The sequence below is a fragment of the Microcebus murinus genome, chromosome 25, assembly GCF_040939455.1.
Source record: "Microcebus murinus isolate Inina chromosome 25, M.murinus_Inina_mat1.0, whole genome shotgun sequence".
In the NCBI taxonomy this organism is placed as follows: Eukaryota; Metazoa; Chordata; class Mammalia; order Primates; family Cheirogaleidae; genus Microcebus; species Microcebus murinus.
In genome coordinates this window covers 8,389,506-8,412,090 of record NC_134128.1, presented here as the reverse complement: position 1 = coordinate 8,412,090, position 22,585 = coordinate 8,389,506, and the positions used below count along the sequence as shown (strand labels likewise).

At 36.2% G+C, this 22,585-nt stretch overlaps 1 protein-coding gene across 2 annotated transcripts in view; it reads left to right on the top strand.

Moving 5' to 3' along the window:
• Positions 1–22,585, top strand: part of SPAG6 (sperm associated antigen 6) — a 61,617-nt gene that overhangs the window by 14,176 nt on the left and 24,856 nt on the right. For both annotated transcript variants that reach the window (XM_075997663.1, XM_075997662.1), the window contains exons 3-4: positions 1,513–1,679; positions 5,526–5,709. In XM_075997663.1, the coding sequence (XP_075853778.1) occupies positions 1,513–1,679; positions 5,526–5,709 (351 nt within the window). The remainder of the gene's footprint in view (positions 1–1,512; positions 1,680–5,525; positions 5,710–22,585) is intronic.

Here is a 22,585-nt window from a genome sequence, read left to right as displayed (position 1 = left end):
ATTTGGTAGTATTCTTTCTCTTATTTTGGTGTAATCCTAAGTGTCATTGTAATCACTTCTAGGCCTTTTGTCTAAGATCAGGTGTCTAAGTGTTATTGTAAATCGTTTCTTTTTATTCTATTTCAAATGTTTCCAGATATAACATTGTGAGAGAATATTGGTGGTAATAGTTGCTTTTATGTATCACTGGGGTATGTTTTTAAAGAAAAGATGTAATGACATCAAATTGAATAGCCTGGTGTAAATTAAGTTCAGAAAGTCAAGGGGCACTTTGTTCTAGTTTGAATTCTGTCATTACCTTTCTTGTAACCTTAGACTAAAATAGCATCATTAAAGCAGAAATAGCAGTTGGCTCTTTTGCAGATTTTATAGTAAGGCAAAGTTAATATAAAGAGAATATCCCGTAAAATGACCAAAATGCAATTATTATTGGTCTCTCTTTTGCTACCTTCTCAGTTGTCAATATGTATTATTTCTTTAACAATTATAAAGGATATCTGAATTATAACTTTGCTTTACCATTTACTAGTTGTGTGTCAGTTAACTTTTCTCGGCTTTGATTTCCTCATCTATAAAATAGATATAATAATAGGCCATATGTCATAGTTTTATGATAGTTAAGTGAATTAATATGGAAAAAAGTCCTTAGAACAATGCCTGCATATAGCGAGTGCCTGATAAATATAAGCTACTTTTGTTATTTTTGCTGTTGTGATAATGATGATGAAGATGATATATCTAAATATTCATAAGTTTGATAATATTCATAATGCAATTCATAGTATCAGTTCATAATATTGATAAGTATTCAACCCTAGGATGAATATTATGAGAGCTAATAATACGGTATACTTCCTTATCTCAAGGAATTTATTTGGAGATAATACTCATGCAGCCTTTCATGAATGGGAGGCTCTGAAATGAGCCTTGAAAGATGGAATTTGCAAAGTCTGGGGGGAAACCTAGCTTTTGTTTTTTCCTCTTTTGCCTACCATGTGTTAGGCATTATACCATCTACTCCACATCCTTTCTCTGCATTCCTCATGACAACACTATCAGGTCATATAGCTAGTACTTGCTGAATCAGGGACTTAAACTTGTAACCAAATGCAAAGCCTTTCTTATTTCCATGCTATGCCGCTTGTTAAATAATTATAGCTTGTACTATTCTCTGTCTTGGCCCGTTAGGTGCTTCTCAATATCCCATTAGCTTTTAGTGGATTGTTTTTTGGTTTTTGGTTTTTGATGCAGGGTATCGCTCTGTTGTCCAAGGTAGATTGCAGTGGCATCATCACAGCTCACTGCAACCTCAAACTCCTGACCTCAAGCAATCTTCCTGCCTCAGCGTCCCAAAGTGCTAGGATTAGAAGCATGAGCTGTCGTGCACATGGCCAGTTTTTTCATGTTTACTGATTTTTTTCTCTTAATTTTCTTGTCTGTGTATATGCTGAATTGTATGTTTTCTTTTTATTCAAATTTTGCTGATTTCTGTTCTTTCATGATTTACCTCAGGTGTGATGTCTTTGCTGCGGCCTCTTCTTCTGGATGTGGTCCCAACAATTCAACAGACTGCAGCTTTGGCTCTTGGGAGACTGGCCAATTATAATGATGACCTAGCAGAAGCAGTTGTGAAGGGTGACATTCTTCCACAGCTTGTTTATTCATTGGCAGAACAGAATGTAAGAATTAAATAAGTTTTATGTTTTTGTTTTAGATTTTTAAAAATTTGATAGTTTGGGCATAGTTACAAGTTGTGGGCATTAGAATTATTAGCATGTTAATACAACCTTCAGTTCTCTGAACTGCACATAATAATATCTCTTGGGTATTTTGCTTTGGTGCTAATATCCAACATTTGTCCATTATTATAAATACAAGGAGAAAATAAATTTAATTTTTTTGGGGGGAAATTATACATAAAGCGGTATTCTGTATATGGGAGTTTTAAACAAAGCTATTGGATCTGTCTTTGGGAGGTGTGTAGGGCCCTAGGCAAATAGCTGCTTTCAACAGTCCTTATATGCAGGTGAAATCTGCTTAATGGAAACAGCAAGAGACAGCCTTGAAGCAAATGGTAGAGAAGCAATCAAATGGAGGGGAGAACACGTGTAATAGCTGTTTGATAAAGCGTTTTTACCAAGTATACAGGCATGCCACTTCTTTTAAGCATCGTCTAAAAGTGCCCCATTTCCCGCCTCCTATCTAGTGCCACTCTCTGTTTCATACAGGGCTGCCTATTCAGTTTCCAGAATAGTTAAGGACCTGCTGTAGGCAGAATCTTGAACTATTCATTCCATCCTATTAGTTTATCATAACCTAGCGATAAATCTTTCTTGATATATCTTTAACATTAAATTCTTATTTGGGTAACAAACAATCCAATTGAAAAATGGGCAAAGGACTTAAATAGATATTTCTCCAAAGAATATCTATAAATAGCCAACAAGCATGTGAAAAGATGTGCAACAGTGTTAGTCGATAGAAAATGCAAATCAAAACCACAATGAGGTACCACTTCACATCTATCAGGATAGCTATAATAATAAAAAAAGGAAAACAACAAATGTTGGCAATGATGTGGAGAAATTGAAACCCCAATACATTGCTGGTAGAAATGTAAAATAGTACAGCTGCTGTGAAATACAGTTTGGCAGGTCCACAATAAGTTAAACAAGTGTTACCATATGACTCAGCAATTCTACTCTTAGTTATATATACAGAAGAATTGAAAACAGATGCTTAAACAAAACCTGTACACAAATGTTCATAGCAGCATTATTCACAATAGCCAAAACGTAGAAGCAACTGAAGTCCGTCCACAGATGAATGTGTAAATGAAATGTCTATGTACAATGGACTACTATTCAGTCCTAAAAAGGAATAAAGTACTGATAAATGCTATAACATGGATGAACCTTAAAAACGTGATGCTAGGTTAAAGAAGCCAGACACAAAAGGCTACATGTATGATTTCGTTGATATGAAATATTCAGAATAAGCAGATCCATAGAGACAGAGGCAGATTAGTGATTGTCAAGGGCTGGGAGGAGAAGGGAATGGGAAGTGACGGCTTAATTTGTAAGGGGTTTCTCATTGGGATGATGAAAATATTCTGGAACTAGACGGTGGTAATAGTTGTACTACATTGTGAATGCACTAAATTCTACAGGATTATACACTTTAAAATGGTAACTTTTATGCTATCTACTAGAATAAAAATAAATCCTAATTGTGAAGAAATTTACCTTATCTTTATACATTGCAGTGTCATTTACTAATGCCTGGTATAGCTTGCAAGGACTCACAGAAATTTTATTTTTCTTGTGGATGTTCCTTCTACCGAGTTTCCCTGAAAATAAGACCTACCCATAAAATAAGCCCTAGCAGGATTTCTAAGCATTTGAGCAATATAAGCCCTACCCTAAAAATAAGACCTAGTGATGGGCGTGGCTATGCAGTGTATCTGTACAGCCCATCCATTTCATTGTGGAGCGGTAAAGAAGACGAGCAACCCTTCTCATCTGCCCCATGAGAGCTCTATTGCTCGACATGAGAGATTGAGGCCAATGGTTCTAAAGGAAATAGAGTTGCAAGAAATTCAGGATGGAATTCGGGGTTTGGAGAGTTATGATGATGTTCCAGAAGAAGACAACTTAACTATATTTGAATAAATGTAGATTGTTGTACCGTACTTAAAAAAAAAACACATCCCCTGAAAATAAGCCCTACGGTGTCTTCTTGAGGAAAAATAAATATAAGACCCTGTCTTATTTTCGGGGAAACACAGTATCATCAAATACCATTAGACTTTCTTCCTCTTTGACTCTCTATTTTGGTATCTCACATAGAAGGTTCTCAGTAGAAGTTTTAAAAGTATGAGTGAATACCCATTAACTTTAAGGAGAGAAGGCAGTGGCACTAGGGAGGAAGCAGTGAAAAATGTGAGGCATTAATTATGCTCAAGCTTCTGGCCTCTCCACCTACCCACCTTAAGTCATTTCTCAGAGGAGATTTAATCTCCTCTTTGTGAGGTACAAAGTCCTGTGGTTTTGCTTTTGGCTTTTTTTTTTAAGGCATTTATTTTGGTGAAAAGTAGGAGAGAAGAGTATTAGGTATTTGGGGAAGTGAAAATTAGGAGAAAGAAGGAGATCAGAAAGTGTGAATTATAGGTACTATAGTTAGTAGTGACTCTTGATACCTGTAAATTGTCTATAAATTTGCAATTCTGTAGGATAAAAGTAAAATTATCTTAAGGTAATGAAAAGAATTATATCACTATTTTGCACAATTATAAGAAAATAATGTATGGAGAGCTATTAATACTTTAAAAATCTACCCTAATTTTTATTCATATAAGTTAGTAGAAATTTTGTGACTTTTACATAATTTAAGAAACTAAGGAAAATATATCAGATCAAAGCATCAGTACTAACATAGCATATTTCTTAGGTTAGCAACATATATTAATTTTTTAGATACACTATGTAAAAATATACTTGATATGTTTTCTCTCCTATAATTTTTATAGTATCAATATTGTAACTTAATAGGATGCTTTTGAACAGGTACTATAGACACCTAGACACTTTTTAGTAGTCACTATAAAGAAATAGAAACTCTGAATATAAAATAGGAGAATGGGTTTTATTAATAACAAGAAGAGTTTATAGCTCATCACTGTCATTATGCTAACCATGAAACAGTGAGTATTATAGCCAAATATTTTCTATACATTTAATTTTTTTAGCGATATGAAGAGAAACGTGAGTCTTATGTTTGTTTCATTTTCTCATTCCTTAATCAGATAAAGTTTATATATAGGAAATATAAACATGAAGCAGTATTTAAAATTCACAAATGATAAGTAATTTGCTTTTATCTTTAAAAAAAAGCATTTCTAGAGGAGAAAATTAACTTATATCCCATTGTTTGTCTTATTTATTTGCCAGGAAAAGTTTAAAAATGTATCACAAATGTTTTATCTGCATGTTTATTTGATGATGTTTAAGTGCATCTTGGAACATGGTTGCTATTTCAGGATAACTTGGAACACCAGAAAGATTAGTTGAGGGCATGAAAGGCCTACCATGCTTAGAGATGGAGGCAAGCCAAGGAAATGAATTAGTCAGTTAACAGAGTTTAGTTGCACTGCTAACAATCTATGAGTTCCCATGGGTCAAACAGTATCTTTCAGTGTAATATAGATACAGAAAATATCATTATTTTATGAATTGTGGAAAGTATGTTTATATTAGATTTTATACAGTTTCCAAATACATGCTTCAGAGTAAAACATTTGCAATGTAATTTAAAACTTACCTGGATTTCAGTTTAGTTACAGAACAAAAGCAATGAGGGAACATCAAATAATCAAAATGATTTTGCAGGATGTTTTTCATCTTTTATATTCAAAAGCTGTCGAGCTTTATATTAATTTAATTTTTATGTTGGTCTTGGTGTATTTTAGATTTTGGTCATGTAAGTGCTCACTTCATTTTGGGTTTTTTTCTACTTTACTCTTGTAGCGGTTTTACAAGAAAGCAGCTGCCTTTGTGTTACGAGCAGTTGGTAAACATTCTCCTCAGCTAGCTCAGGCAATAGTTGATTGTGGAGCACTGGACACGCTGGTGATATGCTTGGAAGATTTTGACCCTGGAGTCAAGGAGGCTGCAGTCTGGGCAATTGGATATATTGCAAGACATAATGCAGGTAATGGAGCATATTATAAAACAGGATTATTAAAGTTTAGATTTATTAGGTAAATTCCGTTTTGCTTAATAAACCATAGATGGGGTTTTAATGATGTTTCTGTACATTATGAGAGATACATTTTGAATGATAGCCAAATTGTTTGGATCACATATTCACAAAAAAACCCCCTATACATTCCGTCTTTATCTTAGTTATCAGAAGGGAAATTTGAAGAGGGAGAGAAAAGGAGAGAGGGGTTGCAGAGGGTGGAGGAGTGGGATTGATTTCCAAAGGCCTTGGTACATTGGTTCAATTAAAAAGATTCTTTTAGTTTGTTACTGCTCAAGAGGTCATTGGGGCTTCATTCTCACTCATGATACTGTGTTCCAAACCAGCCAGGCATCATATTGCGAGTGAGTGATATTGAAAAGATATGGACATAACGTCCTGGAAAATATTGATATTCTGCTCATACTGGGCAGGAAAGAGGAGGAAGAGAAGAAGTAGCACCTTCTCTGTAAACTGACAGCTCAGTGAAGCCACCAATAAGGGACCTGGGCGTCTTGTGATAAGGTTGCACTGATATACCCGATTAGGAAAAAAATAGGGAACAGAATTGCCCTGCCACTTTACAGAAGTTGCTTATGAACAAATAACATAAAAAGAAAATACAGTTTTAAAACAAACATATGTAAAAATGATCAGATTTCTAGTAATCAATGAAGTACATATTAAAACATGAATGAAGATATCTTTTTACACCTCTTATTGTTTGAGGGGGGAGGAAAGAATAAAGCAACAATACAGCCAAGTGATTAAGAACACTGTGGCATGAGACAGGATCTGAATGTGAGTTTAAGCACTACTGTCAGTTGCTGTGTGACCTTGGACATGACTTTTAAACTTTCTGAACCTTAACTTCCTCACCTGCAAAAGAGATGACTAAATAGTTGTTACTTCAGAGATGTGGTGTGAAGATGAAGATTTTTCAGTGTTGTGTGTATGTATAAAATAACAGCTACTGCATATGGAGTAATTACTATATGCCTGGCCCTGTGCAGTGTGCTTCAGATACATTATCTCCTTTTGATTGAAGCTACCCTCAGGTAGGTATTACTCTCCCTGTTAAACGGAGAAGGATAGTAGAATTTAGAGAGGATACCTGATGTTAGGTTAATAGTGGAACTGGAATTTGAATTTAAATCTGTCTGACTCCAAAGCCCATGTTAACTACTATACCATGTAGCTTCACTAATTACTTCCTGAAAGAGTATTGAAGAAAAACTTTAAAACAGAAACAGGAAGAGGCTCTCCTATGGTTATGTTTAATTTGGTTCTTAAGATGGTGACATTATTAGAGACACAATAGAAATAGAACAGTATAAAAATAAATTTAGAAAGAAAATTATTGCTATTCTCAGAATGATTCTGAATTAATATATTAAAATTATTTCTTTAAATCTAGAATTTGGTTTTCCAAATAGGTTCATCTTGACATTATTATCTAGTACATGTTGATTAAGAAAACTAAGGCAGCCGGGCGCGGTGGCTCACGCCTGTAATCCTAGCACTCTGGGAGGCCGAGGCGGGCGGATTGCTCGAGGTCAGGAGTTCGAAACCAGCCTGAGCAAGAGCGAGACCCTGTCTCTACTATCAATAGAAATAAATTAATTGGTCAACTAATATATATAGAAAAAAATTAGCCGGGCATGGTGGCACATGCCTGTAGTCCCAGCTACTCGGGAGGCTGAGGCAGCAGCTACTCGGGAGGCTGAGGCAGGAGGATCGCCTGACCCCAGGAGTTTGAGGTTGCTGTGAGCTAGGCTGACGCCACGGCACTCACTCTAGCCTGGGCAACAGAGTGAGACTCTGTCTCAAAAAAAAAAAAAAGAAAAAGAGAGAGAGAGAAAAAAAAAGAAAACTAAGGCAGTGTTTTAAATAAGAAGCTGATTATCATGGGAAACTACATGAGTATTATTTAGTAAGTTTTTTACATAGCAGAAGGACATGTTATAGATTGTAACATGAGTTTTCAAAGAGTGGTACAAAAGAGTTTTGAAGGCCAGCTGAACAGAAACGCTGTCAGGCACGTGCCCAGAGATAACAGTTCTATCCCTCCCTTTGTTGAGTCTTGGGCAAAATGATTATAGTTCATAAATAGGATCTGTCTTAGGGATCCCATTCCAATTTCTTGCTATAATCTGACTCCCACATGGAATTCCCACTGTAATTTCAATATTTCACAGTAGTTAGGGGCCTGGGACCCAGAAGCTCCCAGAAGAGATTACTGCATAGATTTCTCAGAAGGAAAGGAAATTGTTATCTAGTAAGTAATAAAAGTCATCATTCACATCCACATCAGTGAAAATAGAGGATTTATCACCAAATAACCTGATTTCTTCCTTAATGATTTCCTAAAAAATGGAATATATTGAGATTAATGGGAGAACATTTATTCAGTATTTTCTTCTTAGTATTAGTGGTAAAATGTTTGATTAGACAGTTTAAGAAATATAAACCTTAAACAGAGATACAAAAGAAATAAAATATACCTTTAAGGGCAACAAATGGAAACAGTTTTATATATGCCAAACAAAAATATAATTGTAAGTGTACAATAGAGGATGAGAGAAGTCAATGGGCATTGTCTGACTTTTCCTAAGACAATTTCTAGAAATTACTTCTATGTATAGATTTTGAAGCATTTTACAGACAACCAGAGGGAACTGGAGGATGACAACCAGAAACAGTGTTTTAGGTTTTTTTTCTTAGCTCTGTACAAATCATGTAATTAAATTTTTGTGATTGAATCATCAGTTGTTTGAGAAAACTGAGGTGGTGTTTTAAATCAGAAGCTGATTATCATGAGAAACTACATGAGTATATTTAGTGAGTTTTTATGTGTCATGAAATTTTCAAAGAGTATTGAATACATATAATATTACCTCTTACTTTACAGATAAACTATTTTTTTTACTATTTTTCCTGCTCCTTAGTGAAGGCTGAGGCATTATTCTTCTCAGATTAGTTATCTCTCTTCTTCCTTCTTGCTACCGTTTCCTACTCCACAGAATTATTCTGTTAAAACATTTATTTACTTAACTAAGGTCAAATATCTCACTCTTTCCGAGGAATGGTCTTGCTTTTGGAGATGAAAGGGTGTCTGAGGAGCCTGAGGGGCGAGATAGAAGGGTCAGTGGGATTCTGTAGCTACCAAGCTTCCTCAGGATGGCAGAGCAAGAAGGCAGCTTCAGGACCCAGCCTCTGCTGGCAGCCTCTCTCCTGCTGTGTGCCTGTAGCCCACTTCCAGTGACCTTCTGTGGAGAGCGTGGCAGCAATTAGAGTCCTTGGAAGTTCAACGAGAACAATGGCTTAGCTGGAAGCCTGAGGAAGGAGGAACCATCCAAGTGTTTAGTGTGAATGGTCTCACACTATATGTGGGTGCAAAAATGAGTTTTAGGTGTTTATGTTTGGAGCTTTAGCTAAAAAAAAAGTGCTGCCTCTCGGGAGTAAACTTTGGCTGTTGTCAAGCCAGGCATGGACGAATATGTTTGGTTAGGTATTCTACAACTTTTAAATTATTGATATACTTGTCACATTCCACATGAGGGAACTAAAGTAGAGAGGTTAAAGGATTTATTCTGGTCACATAGCAATTTATGGTGGAACTACTTGGCAACTACTCAAAACTTTTCAGAGATCCTTCTATTTTATGCTGTGAGAAAAAGGAAAATGTATTCGATGTCATCATTCTTTTTAAGCTCTTTTTAATATCTAGAAATCTTGCCAAATACCTCTGTTTTTAATCCCTGATGGCTGGTTTCCACATGTGTGACTATTCTTTCTCTTATAGACCTGACTTATGTCCAGCTCAGAGCAGTTAGGAGATGAGCTTGCTGTGGCCTGGGAAGAGCAGGCTCACAGGAATTGGCTGATGTGGACACTGCTGAAATATTTCGTAGATTACCTCCACGAAACACATAATGTAAGGAAGGAATCAAGACAGAGCCATCCAGCCTGATTGTTTTCTTTCTTATGTAGGAAGAGAGATGATAACCTTGAGAATTTTAAAATTCAGAATTTTTACAAATATTCTTCTCATGCCACCCATGTGCAAATATCAATAGCCTAAATAGTGTAGAACAGGCTTAGGAGGCAATAACTAACTTTTTTTTTTAAACCTCACATATTTATTTGTGGTGAGAATAGAAAACATACTCTCTTAGCAATTTTCAAAGTAACTTTTTTTTTTTTTTTTTTTTTTTTTTTTGAGACAGAGTCTCACTTTGTTGTCCAGGCTAGAGTGAGTGCCGTGGCGTCAGCCTAGCTCACAGCAACCTCAAACTCCTGGGCTCAAGCGATCCTCCTGCCTCAGCCTCCCAAGTAGCTGGGACTACAGGCATGCGCCACCATGCCCGGCTAATTTTTTATATATATATAAGTTGGCCAATTAATTTCTTTCTATTTATAGTAGAGACGGGGTCTCGCTCTTGCTCAGGCTGGTTTTGAACTCCTGACCTTGAGCAATCCGCCCGCCTCGGCCTCCCAAGAGCTAGGATTACAGGCGTGAGCCACAGCACCCGGCCCAAAGTAACTTTTTATAAACCCAAATATTAGTGGTAAATATCTGAGGTAAGGGCTGGGGGCTTTGTACTACATGTCTTAGAGTGACAATAGATGAGTAGAAGGGTGCCAGAATTAAAAATTAATTTATTTTATATTTATTTATTCATTTTTTTAGAGAGAGGGTCTCTTCCTCTGCTGCCCCAGCCTGGAATGCAGTGTTGTGATCATAGCTCACTGTTGCCTCAAACTTTTGGGCTCAAGTGATCCTCCAACCTCAGCCTCTTGAATAGCTGGGACTACAGGCACATGCCACCATGTCTGGCTAATTTTTAAAATTTTTGTAGAGACAGGGTCTCAATATGTTGCTCAGGGTGGTCTTGAACTCCTGGGCTCAACCAATCCTCACACCTCAGCCTCCCAAAACTCTGGGATTACAGGTATGAGCCACTGTGCAGGACAAAAATTATTTTAAGGACTCTGCAGACAACTGTCTTCACTGCTACCTGTAGATAATAATGTTGATTTTGCTAATAGCTCTTGCTTATCTTTCTTTTTACAACTTCTTTCATCTCGGAGGGGTTGAGGAATACAAATATAGAGGCAAATGAGATATATGGGATTATACATATTACGTATCACATCTATTTTGATGCTAACACTTATTTTCACAAATACCTTTCTATTTACTTAGGTGCTAGTGAAAAAAGTATAAAGTGAAAATAAATGTCTCTTCTATGTTCTTTGGGCATAGAGACAAAATGTGCTAAACAAAAGAACATTTTAATTATAACCTTGTTTTACTCATTGGTTATTGAATTTGTTAGTCATTTTCAGGGTTCAGTTTGTGTACTGGTAAAAAATATGTTGTGATGTTGTGATTCTTTTGTTTTTATTTGTTGTGATATTTTTAGTTAGGAAATCTTGGTTAATAAAAATCTTCTGGTTTTTATTTTTATCTTTTTTTAGAATTTAGAATATGGAACAAGAAAGTGTAATCATATAGCCTCAGATTCTTAAGTCCCTTAAGCCTCTAACTTTATATGAGGCTAGCAGTCAATTTCTTTAGCAACATCATCATCATGGTAGTCACCAAAAAGAATTTGAGGCACTTATGTGTGTGTTACCATATCTTTCTTACTGTGTAAAGTAAACTAAATTGGCTGAGATCTCATCTCTAGGACTTTCCAATGTAAGGCAGAAACATTGGCACAGATGAGCATGAAGGTCGTGCAGACAGCCATGCAAACACTGGACACAAATGTACAACACTGAATTAAAAAGGATATACAATGCATTGGGTGATTATACGTGGATTAAGCGAAAGGTGATTCATGAATTATGTTGTTGTCATCCAGATAATCACTGAACGGACTTTGGGCATAGAAATATGGGAGGAAGTGACACATGTAGTAAAGCTCTCTGTTTCCCACAATACCTCCTCTACCAGATAGTACCTAAAATTCTTCTAGCTTAAGGCTTTGTTTTTGGCTTTGTGCAAACACCTGTGGGAGAAATGTCACTAAATGTGTCTGTGCTGAGTGGATAAAGAGAAGGGTATTTTGTATACCAGGGGTTCGGAAATAAACCAAGTTTGAATAGTGCATCATGACATGTTTCTTGAGTTTGAACAAATTGTTTCTTGAACTTGGTTTATTTTCCATTTACTGGTGTATAAGTCTGCCTAACACCTCTTAGATAATGAGGAGAAAAACACTTTTGTTTACATTTGAATTTCTAGAAGTACATTAAGCATAATGTACTTGACTGAAATTTGTAAGTACTCCAACTGAGCATTTCATAAACATCTACAAGACAGTTTAGCTATTAAAAGCTCAGGACTTGGTTAGCATAAGAATTATACTTTGAAATAAGACATGTTTATCATCTTGTCTTACAGATTTTTAAATTCATAGTCTGCAGGAAAATAGGAGCTGTATTATTACCATGGTAGCTGACTGATTTTGCACAGTTAATTTTTTGGTCCTAGTTTGCTCTTATTTGTGGTTTTAGATCAGGGGTCCTCAAACTTTTTAAACAGGGGGCCAATTCACTGTCTCTCAGACCGTTGGAGGGCTGGACTATAGTTTAAAAATCCTATGAACAAATTCCTATGCACTCTGCACATATCTTATTTTGAAGTAAAAAAACAAACAGGCAAAAACACCAGCGTGTGGCCCGAGGGCCGTAGTTTGAGGATGCCTGTTTTAGATGAATGAATCAGCTTGCTCTAAAAGTGTAGAATAAGTTAATTGTGTCAAGGGATTTTACTCAAGATAGAACCTCTGACTTTGAAAAGGTATTAACTATAGCTACTTAACCATTTGTGTCATAGTGCCATAACTAGCCATATGCCATTTCTTTGTATCTCCTTTGATCTCACACTACAGTTTTACCAATATGGTTACATGTGATTTGCACACTTGAACTGTAGCTTAGTGTTCTAAATTTTTAATTTTATTTACTTTTAATTAATTTAAATAAAAATTGATACTCAATTTAGTTATTAGAAAAATGTTATATGTGATTAGAATAACCATGGATATGTGAGTCTACTTTGTCAACTGTAAGCTCTTTGAAATCTAGATACAGATCAAGGATTTCTGATGAAAATTTAGCAGCTGAATTGAGACATGCTATAAGTATAAAATGTACACTAGATTCTAAACTTAGGATGAAAAAATAATGTGAAATATCTCATTTTTAAAATTGATGACATGTTGAAATTATAGTTCAGATGTATCGTATTAAATTATATTAGAATTAATTTCAGCTATTTCTTGTTTAAATGTGACTAATTTTAAATTACATTATATGGGTCTTATTTCTATTGGCCAGCACTTACTTAGAATTACTGAGTCTATGCTTTGTGGATATTTGTTAAAAGGCAATGTGTTAGTAATACTGTGATCTCAAAAAGTCATATGTAATATTTATGTTTATTAATGTAACTAAACTCTAGTTTGCAGTAAATTAAGGAATATGGAACTAAATATACTATTTGGTGAGAAGTAAATGATGATTCAATTTCTAGAAATTTTTATTGGTGGCACACAAAACACTTGCACTCCTCAATTTTCTGAAATAAAGAAAAAAGAGAAAGAGAGGGAGGGAGGAAGAGAGAGAGGGAGGAAGGAAGGAAGGAAGGAAGGAAGGAAGGAAGGAAGGAAGGAAGGAAGGAAGGAAGGAAGGAAGGAAGGAAGGAAGGAAGGAAGGAAGGGAGGGAGGGAGGGAGGGAGGGATTCACTGAGAGGGGGGAAGCTTCCAGCAATTTCTTACTTGATGTAAGAGCTACAATGTAAGATATGTGGCCAAATTGCCAGTCTCATCTCATACATTTTGATGGGGATGCCTACTTATACAATCCCTTTGGAAAATATTGCAGTATATATTAGGTTGACCTAAATGAAATTACCTGTATTTGATTTGTTTTGACCAACAAAACAGAAATTTCATGTGGTTTAATTTAAAATTATCAAGAACCTGAAAAAATGCCAACCCCCTTCCCCTCTGTAATTTCACATGTGTGTGTGTATGTGTGATGTGTGTACGTGTATAGGTATGTGTATATATACTTGGGAAATATATATGTATGTGTGTACAAACTGTGGCAGTCAGCCTCCCAGACCCTGTGTCCTGGTATTCACACCCTAGTTTAGTTCCCTCGCACGGTACCCCAGGGCAGGTCTGTGTGACCAGCAGAAGTCATGGTGTATCACTTTCTGAGAATAGGTTATAAAAGATTAGAGCTTCTATTTTGGGCACTCTGTCTCTCTCAGATCCCTTGCTGGAGGGGAAAGCCATCTACCATGTCACAAGGACACTTAGGCAGCGTATGGAAAGGTCCACATGGTAAAAAACTGAGAGTTCCCAACAACTGAACTACTTGAGTGAGCTTGGAAGCAAATCTTCCCCCAGTTGGGCCTTCGGGTGACTGCAACCCTGGCTGACAATTTGACAGCAATTTTATGAGAGACTCTAAGCCAAAACCACCCCACTAAACTGCTCCTGGATTCCACACCCACAGAAACTGAGGTAAAAAGTGATGTCTTAAGCAGCTAAGTTTTGAGTAATTTGTTACATAACAATAGATAACTAATATGTAATCTGAATGCAAAAGAGGATCATTATATGGTATATAATAGTAAACAATAAGATCAAGCCAAAATAAAAACTAATTAAACATCCTAAAGTGGGAAGCTGGTTACATAAATTGTGGCATATTTACTCAGTGGGATATTAGGCAACTGTTAAAAACCTTGGCTTAGCTCCATTCTCAGGAATACAAGACACAGAAGCCCATGAGGGGCTTCAAGAAACTACTCAAGGGAAGTCACGTCAAGAGCTGCTGACCAGGGACCACTTTTATAAAAATATGATGTAAACTTTTAAATCTCCCAATGTTTTGTTTTTGTTTCCCTTTTCTGTTTCCGTTCTCCCTTGCCTATTCTTGTAGATAATTAGAGTACGTTTAGCCTTTTATTACTATTCAGCCTTCTCCATCAGACTGAGCTCTTTGTAGGCAGTGACTTCTTACCTAGCACAGGGCTAGAGCAAAAAGTGAATACCATTGAAGTTTGAGTAATAAAATATGCATTTTCCATGTTGGTTTTTTTTTTTTTAAGTAGAATGCAAAACTGTAGGTAGAGTGAAACCTCAACTGTGTGGTTATAATGCTATATCAAGCAAGCAGAAAACAAAGGGAAAAACTTCTAGACATAAAAAGTATTATTTTGTAAATATCTAATTCCTATTATTTTAGTTTTCTTTGTTACAACTGCACTCTAGAACCCTCTCTGTAGTTTGCCTTACTCTGATCAGCTTACTCTCAGCTGTTTTTTTTTTGTTTTTTTTTTTGAGACAGAGTCTCACTTTGTTGCCCAGGCTAGAGTGAGTGCCATGGCGGCAGCCTAGCTCACAGCAACCTCAGACTCCTGGGCTCAAGCAATCCTACTGCCTCAGCCTCCCAAGTAGCTGGGACTACAAGTATGCGCCACCATGCCCAGCTAATTTTTTTCTGTATGTATTAGTTGGCCAATTAATTTTCTTTCTATTTATAGTAGAGACGGGGGTCTCGCTCTTGTTCAGGCTGGTTTCGAACTCCTGACCTCGAGCAATCCACCCGCCTCGGCCTCCCAGAGTGCTAGGATTACAGGCGTGAGCCACCGCGCCCGGCCTTCAGCTGTTATTAATAAAAGTCAAATGCTAAATTGGTGGTGGGGGTTAAAATGACTTTAAATTTCCCTGACCTATTGTCTTCCACAGCCATACTGAAGTCCTTATCTTTTCCCATTTTGTCCTTCTCTGGTCGACTCTACTTCTTGACTTTTTTTTTTTTTTTTTTTGAGACAGAGTCTCGCTTTGTTGCCCAGGCTAGAGTGAGTGCCGTGGCGTCAGCCTAGCTCACAGCAACCTCAAACTCCTGGGCTCGAGCGATCCTTCTGCCTCAGCCTCCCGAGTAGCTGGGACTACAGGAATGCGCCACCATGCCCGGCTAATTTTTTTATATATATATATATATATCAGTTGGCCAATTAATTTCTTTCTATTTATAGTAGAGACGGGGTCTCGCTCTTGCTCAGGCTGGTTTTGAACTCCTGACCTTGAGCAATCCGCCCGCCTCGGCCTCCCAGAGAGCTAGGATTACAGGCGTGAGCCACCGCGCCCGGCCTACTTCTTGACTTTTTCTTACCATGTTTTGTAGCTGCTTTTCATCCTTGACCCCTGTGAGAGTTCTCCGTTCATCCCAGCTGATTGTAAGTCCTTACTAAAGCCCCATTAACTCCAGATCAATAGCTTGACTCACTTGACTTTTTAAACGAGCCAGAATTGTTTCACCCTTACAGCAAATCTACGTATGTAGGTTAATCCTTAAATCTCACTCAACCCATGTGTAGGGTTAAACCAATGGCCCTGAAGATTGGGTGGAGGGAAGCAGGGTGGAAATGATGAGAGTAGGAAAAATAACATCTGTATGTGTGTTGGGGGTAGGGGCAGAACTAAAAATCACATATGAGACTTTTTCATAACAATATGCAAATTCCCTCTTCATGCTTATCTCACTTCCTCACTTCCACCTGCAATCGGAGATGTCAATCTCTCAGCTCAGAATTGTAGCTATAATGAGTCATTCTACCTATGGAAGGATGTTGCTTCTCTCAAAGGTGTTGATGAAGAACAAAGGGCTTTGTGGTTGCCAGCCTCCATGCTGCCTGCCTCCTATTATTCACATCCTTGTGCAGTCCCCTCCCCCATTGTACCAATGAAACATCACAGAAGTGATAAGTTGCCAGCCACTTCCAATCTAACTTTAGATTATAACAGACTGAAGCCTTTGTCATGGATCCTCTCTTTTGGATCCCTTACTTTGGGGGAAGCCTCATCATGAGTACCCAGTGTAGCGGCCCACCTGTGGAGGAACTGAAGCCTCCTCCTAACACTGCCATGAGTGTGCTCAGCATCAAATCCCTGGGTAACTACAGCCCCAGCTGACACCTTGATTGTAGTCTAGTGAGAGGCCCTGAGCCTGGACCACCCAGATAAGCCACTCCCAGATTCCTGACCTGCAGAAACTATGAGATAAATGTTTGCTATTTAAAGCTGCTCAGTTTGGTGTGATTTATACATAGCAGTAGTTGTAAACAGTTGGATTAGACTGAAAACTAAACACATTTCTTTTACTTTGGAAGTACTGTTATTAAAATCATCCTGAAGTGTGGCCAGAAAATAACCAACTTTTGCAACTGCAGCACCATATTTGTTTTTATTATAATTTCACCCTATCATGAAAAATTTGGTTGAATGGGACGACTGATTATTATTAACATAAGATTAATATCATAAGTGGTAGCCAATCTAAAATGTAGTTTTTTTTTTTTAAACTTGCTTTATTTCAAAAAGGTTTTGAAGTGATATATATTTTTATGGCCAGATGCAAAAACCAGCCCATCTTTAAACTGATAAATAGGGCCACCTAAGTGCAAAGAAATGATTGATTTGTGACATTCTTGTATTTCCTATTGAAACAAATAAAATACAACTTTTGTAGAGCTTAGAAACAGAATTAAAAGCAGTGTTTGAAAACAATAAGTTAAAAACAACAAAGTTTAAAGAAATTAGAGTTCCAAAGACGTTTTTGAATTAGTGTGTTGGATAATTTTTCTCCCCCCCCTTTATTCTTTTTGGAGATACTCTTCATTTTGAGTCCTCTTTATTTTTTCTCATGATCACTTAAGTTTGCTGAAATTCTTCCCTTCTATATCTTTGTTAGGAGCTGAAAAATTAGTTGAGTATCATGTGTTTACATTTATCCTTTTTCATGAGCCAGTTTTTAGGTTTTCATCAATTTCTTAGAATTTTCCTTTGAATTTTCTTATGTAATTACTATAGTGGTTCTTTTGTTCTGACCCCAAACATGACTTCACAATTAAAAGTAGAAGGAACATCAACTTTCCAAATGCAGAAAGCCCCCCACAGGTCGATTTAGAGGGTGTAAGATTTAAGCCTGAGGTTGTAAAACGGTGGTTCAGGCTGCAGCAAGGCCACAGATGGATGTGTTTTATTTGGCCTGCACTGTGTTGTCTCACACAGTGTCCTTAAAAAAAAAGTTGCCAACACTTAAAAACCAGGCAATTTCACATTAAAAAAAAAAAAAAAAAAAGGTTTAACAACAGTGGGCCTATGTTCCTACAAGGCAACACTGGGCTGAAGCTAAGTAACTGCTGCCCCTTGCAGTTGGGGCCTAGACTTTTCCACTTTGCTACTGTTCCCTTACTCCCTATTTTTCTTACATCCTCTGGTGTGGCTTCTTTTAGTTACTTGCCTGGGTTCTGTGGGCATCTGAGTTTACCGCTTCTGATCTGAACAGACAGCTAGGCGTGACATAATTTAGACGAGAGGTTGAAGCCATTGTGGGCAATATTAAAGCCAGATCACTTTTGCCTGATTTACCTGGTAACAGCCATGCCTGTACTATGCTGACGGGCATTCCTGTGGGCTCTCTTCCCTTCCACTGAACGAAGAGTCATTTCCAATGTTCCATTCATCTGGCTCTAGGTAGCACTCATTTTTATGAATGTTGCTGATCTTAAAAATTCTCTTTTTTGTTTATGTTCTTTTTGTTTTACACTGAAACCTAAAGTTGTTCTGAGTTTTTGATTATTCTAAGTTGAAGATTTTGATCCATTTTAATAGTAACATTTCATATCTGTTAGTGAGAGATCAATGCAAGTTCAGCCTTTATTAGTTAGGAAAAAACCCCAATAAACCCAAAACCCAGGTTCCAAGAATAGCAGAGTGAAATCCTTAAGAAAATGCAACTGTGTGAGAAGCAAAGGCTTGTCACCTTAAATGTTGTCACCTTTTCATGTTATTATTAATCAAAAAATTGTATGCACATAAGCCTCATAAATGTTATTGGAAAGAATTATGGAAAAACTGAGAGGTGGAAAAGTATGATAACACTCCCTGCACCCCTAACCTTGTCACAGTCCCAGGGAGGAGGTGTCCTTAGTTCCTTCACTCAACAATGAACTATTCACGAGACCCAATACAACTAGGTATTCCTTTATTGAAAACAGCTGACCCTCAAATTTGGTGACTGTACATTCAGTTGTTTATATGTATACAATAAATGGCTTTAATTATTATTTGTGAATAAGGAAGGTGCTATCAGATAATCTTATTCCCTCTGACAATTTGCAATCCAAAAAATGGTTAAAAATTAACCCCCAACATTTAAAAAATATAGTATTTTGAATATAATAAGGGCATGAATTAAGGCAGCAGGGAAAGTGTGAAAAAGCAAATGAATACTGTATAAAGTATGTATTAGTAATTCTTCAAAGAAGGATAATTATATTACACATTCTTTTCTAATATTTTATTTAAGGAGACTTATATTCTACCATTTTTTAAATAAGAAACTTTCTGCTATAATGAAAATAAGCTAAAAATTTTATATATTTTTTTCTTTGTATTAGTAATGTTAGTACAGTTAGCTCTAAGAGTAGTTACATGTATGGACAAGAGGCACGTGTACATTTCTTTATTTAAGAAAAAAAAACACATTGAAGAAAATTTGTCAAATAAAGAAAAATATATCACAAATAGTGCCATCAACCCAGTATAAATGCTGTTAGTATATTGGTATAACATATAGCCTCTTTGCTTTTTTTTTTTTTTTTTTGAGATAGGGTCTTGCTCTGTCTTTTGGGCTAGAGTACAGTGGTGTCATCATAGCTCACTGCAACCTCAAACTCCTGGGCTCAAGCAATCTTCTTAACTTCCCAAGTAGCTGAGACTACAGGCACACACCATGATGACCATTCTACTTTTTGTAGCAATGGGGTCTCGCTTTTGCTCAGGCTAGTCTCAAACTCCTGGCCTCAGGTGATCTTCCTGCTTCAGCCTCCCAAAGTGCTAGGATTACAGACATGAGCCACTGCTCATGGCCCTCTTTGCATTTTTAAACATAGTTACAACAACTTTTAGAACTTGCTAATACATACACTGTGTTATCTCACAGTGTATGATTATGGCACGTGATTATTGTAAAACAGAAGATATATTTTTAAAAAATTAATTTTAAATATTCACTTAAAATTTAAAATGAAGCATTGTTATTTTTAGGTACTAAAGATAAATTTCTTGGCTCATTGCCTTTTTTGATCAACCTTTTATGAGCATCTAAGTCTGTGCATATCAATCTTTGATTTTATAAGTGTGATAATTAATTGAACAGCTAAAAATTCATTTCCAAATTAGTTTAAAGATGAACTTTGTGAGATTTCTCCTATATTTCTTCTTATCTCCATTTTTAGATATGCAGAATTTTGTATGTGTTTTGGTTACTACTGATTTTTTTTAGAGTAGAAAAGTATAGAAAAAAAGAAAAGGGAAGGAAGTAGGTTGGGAAGCACTTCCTTAAAGAACAGCCCTGTATACATTTTCCCGGAACACTCTGCAGACTTGACTCCTGACTATGCTCCGCACTTGTAGTGATCTGTTCATATATTCACCCTGAACAAGGTCTTCTAGAACAGAACAATGTTTTACTCTATACTGCTTCCCCAAGATCTAGCAAAGTTTACAGCACATAGTAAGCACTTAAGGAACACTCATTCAAATGAAGGAGAGAGAAAAATATGTATATACACCAAGCACAAGATATTTTTAGCCATAAGTTACAGAATATCAACTCCAAGTGGCTTAAACAATAAGGACATTTTCTATTTCATATGACACAAAGTTCAGAGTCAGGGCAGTTCCAGTGTTGGTTATGCAGCTGAACAGTGTCATGGAGGACCCAGATGTTTTTCATTTTTGTTCTCAGTCATCCTCAGCATTGGTGATTTCTTCTGCTATAGTTGCAAGATGGATGTAGGAGTTCCAGATGTCATTTGCAAACATGACCACATCCAACAAAGATGAGGCAGTGTTTTCTCCTGTATATCTGTTTATTACAGAGGAAAACCTTTCACAGTTGCTTCTAGTTGACTTCCATTCAGGTCTTACTGGCTAGGATTGGTTTATAAGCCCATGCCCTAGCTGACAAAAGCTATTGGGTAGACACCAACAGTAACCTGTTGCAGAAACACCAGAAGAAGCAATAAAAGGAAAAAGGAGAAAGATATGTCATAGAAAAAAGAGTAATGATATAGGTAAGATGAAATAATCTGTAGTATGTGCAATATATTAATAGTACAGTATACATTATTTAGGCCTATTGTATTCTCACCTGTACATATACTACCTTATAGCTAATATATATATGAAGCTAGTATCACTTATTAATATAAAATATTATTTCTAAGTAATAATGTGTGCTACTCAAGAGCAGATCCTGATTTTATAGGATCCTATACATCTGGAGATGTAAAGTATATGAAATTGCAAGTACAAAATTGCTAGGCCCAGTTTAGGTCCTTGGAAATTTCATTACTGTCACAGCAAATCTCTCTCCAGTGCCATCCCCAGCCTTCCCCATGTTTAATATCACCACTGTGGAGGGAGGAGAAAACAACTTAGGAGGGGATTGGGTAATAAGTCAGAAGAATAGAATTTGTTTTATTATCATTATTATTATTATTCTGGGGAAGGAGGATATGGCACTCTAACAGTTATTCAAGGAAAAGATCAAATATATGGGAATTGTAGATAATAGATGCTTTTAAAAAAGAACTTTGAGTTTTTATTAATAGCACTTTTAAACAACTGTTGTTTACTGCATATTATCTACTCTTAGAAACTGTATAAAAGTGCAAATGCATGAGTAGATGAACTAATCCTTATAATCTCGTAAAACAAAATATTCAGCTCAATACATATATATTTTTGGTGTGCTTAAATAGGTACATATAAAGTTGTTACCATACTACACTTGTATAATTTGGATTGAATTGAATTCTGAAGTAACATGTTAACAATTAACAGAAAATATGAGTATATTTAGAAATTACATACAACATTTTGTATTTTCTTCCCATTTCCTTTGGGTCGGTTAGGGGGTGGAGTGGGTGCACAGAAACAGTGATCACCTATTTCACTTGCTATCTTATTGTTCTTCACACTATTGTAGTAGCATCCCAGAGACTGCTTCTGAGAAACTTGTTATAATGCTAGCTTGATAGTCCTCTGTTGCTGCTATTGTCTTCTTTTTTAAAAAAGCCATTCTCCTCTTATTTACCTCTGCTTCTTGAGATTGCATATAAACTTCCCATTGTATACCTTATTTCACACCAGATTTTGAAAATTGAATCATATATTTGCTAATGAATATAGTGTTAATTTGCAGAAGTGTGTCATCAGCACCAGAGTTGAATGAGCCTGCTACATAATAGCCTTCTATTAATACTTGTTTAATGAAAAAAATGAATGAATGGTTTATATAATATTGGGACTTCTAAGATAATTTTGCTAATTTAAGGAAAGCAAATATTGGACACCAACTTACATTTGCTAACATTATTTTCGTTTAGAAAAAAGGGATATTACCAATATTTTTAAAAATTAAAGCGTATTTTCTTCAAATTAAAGACTGAGTACAAAAGTGATCCATGTCACCAAAAATATTTGTACCCCCTTAATATTTTGTAATTAAAAAAAGACTAAGTGATATGCTGAATAGATATCTTAGTTTGACAATTAAGACATTTATATATTGCAAGGTACTACAAATCTTGGAAAATAAGAACATAAATTGAAAGGAAGAGATACAGAAAAGAGTGTATGTGATTCATTAAGAGAGGCCAGTGAACACAATAAAAGTAGAATTTGTAACTATGTGTGGTGCATATACTTCTCAAAAGACATTTTTTACATATATATCATA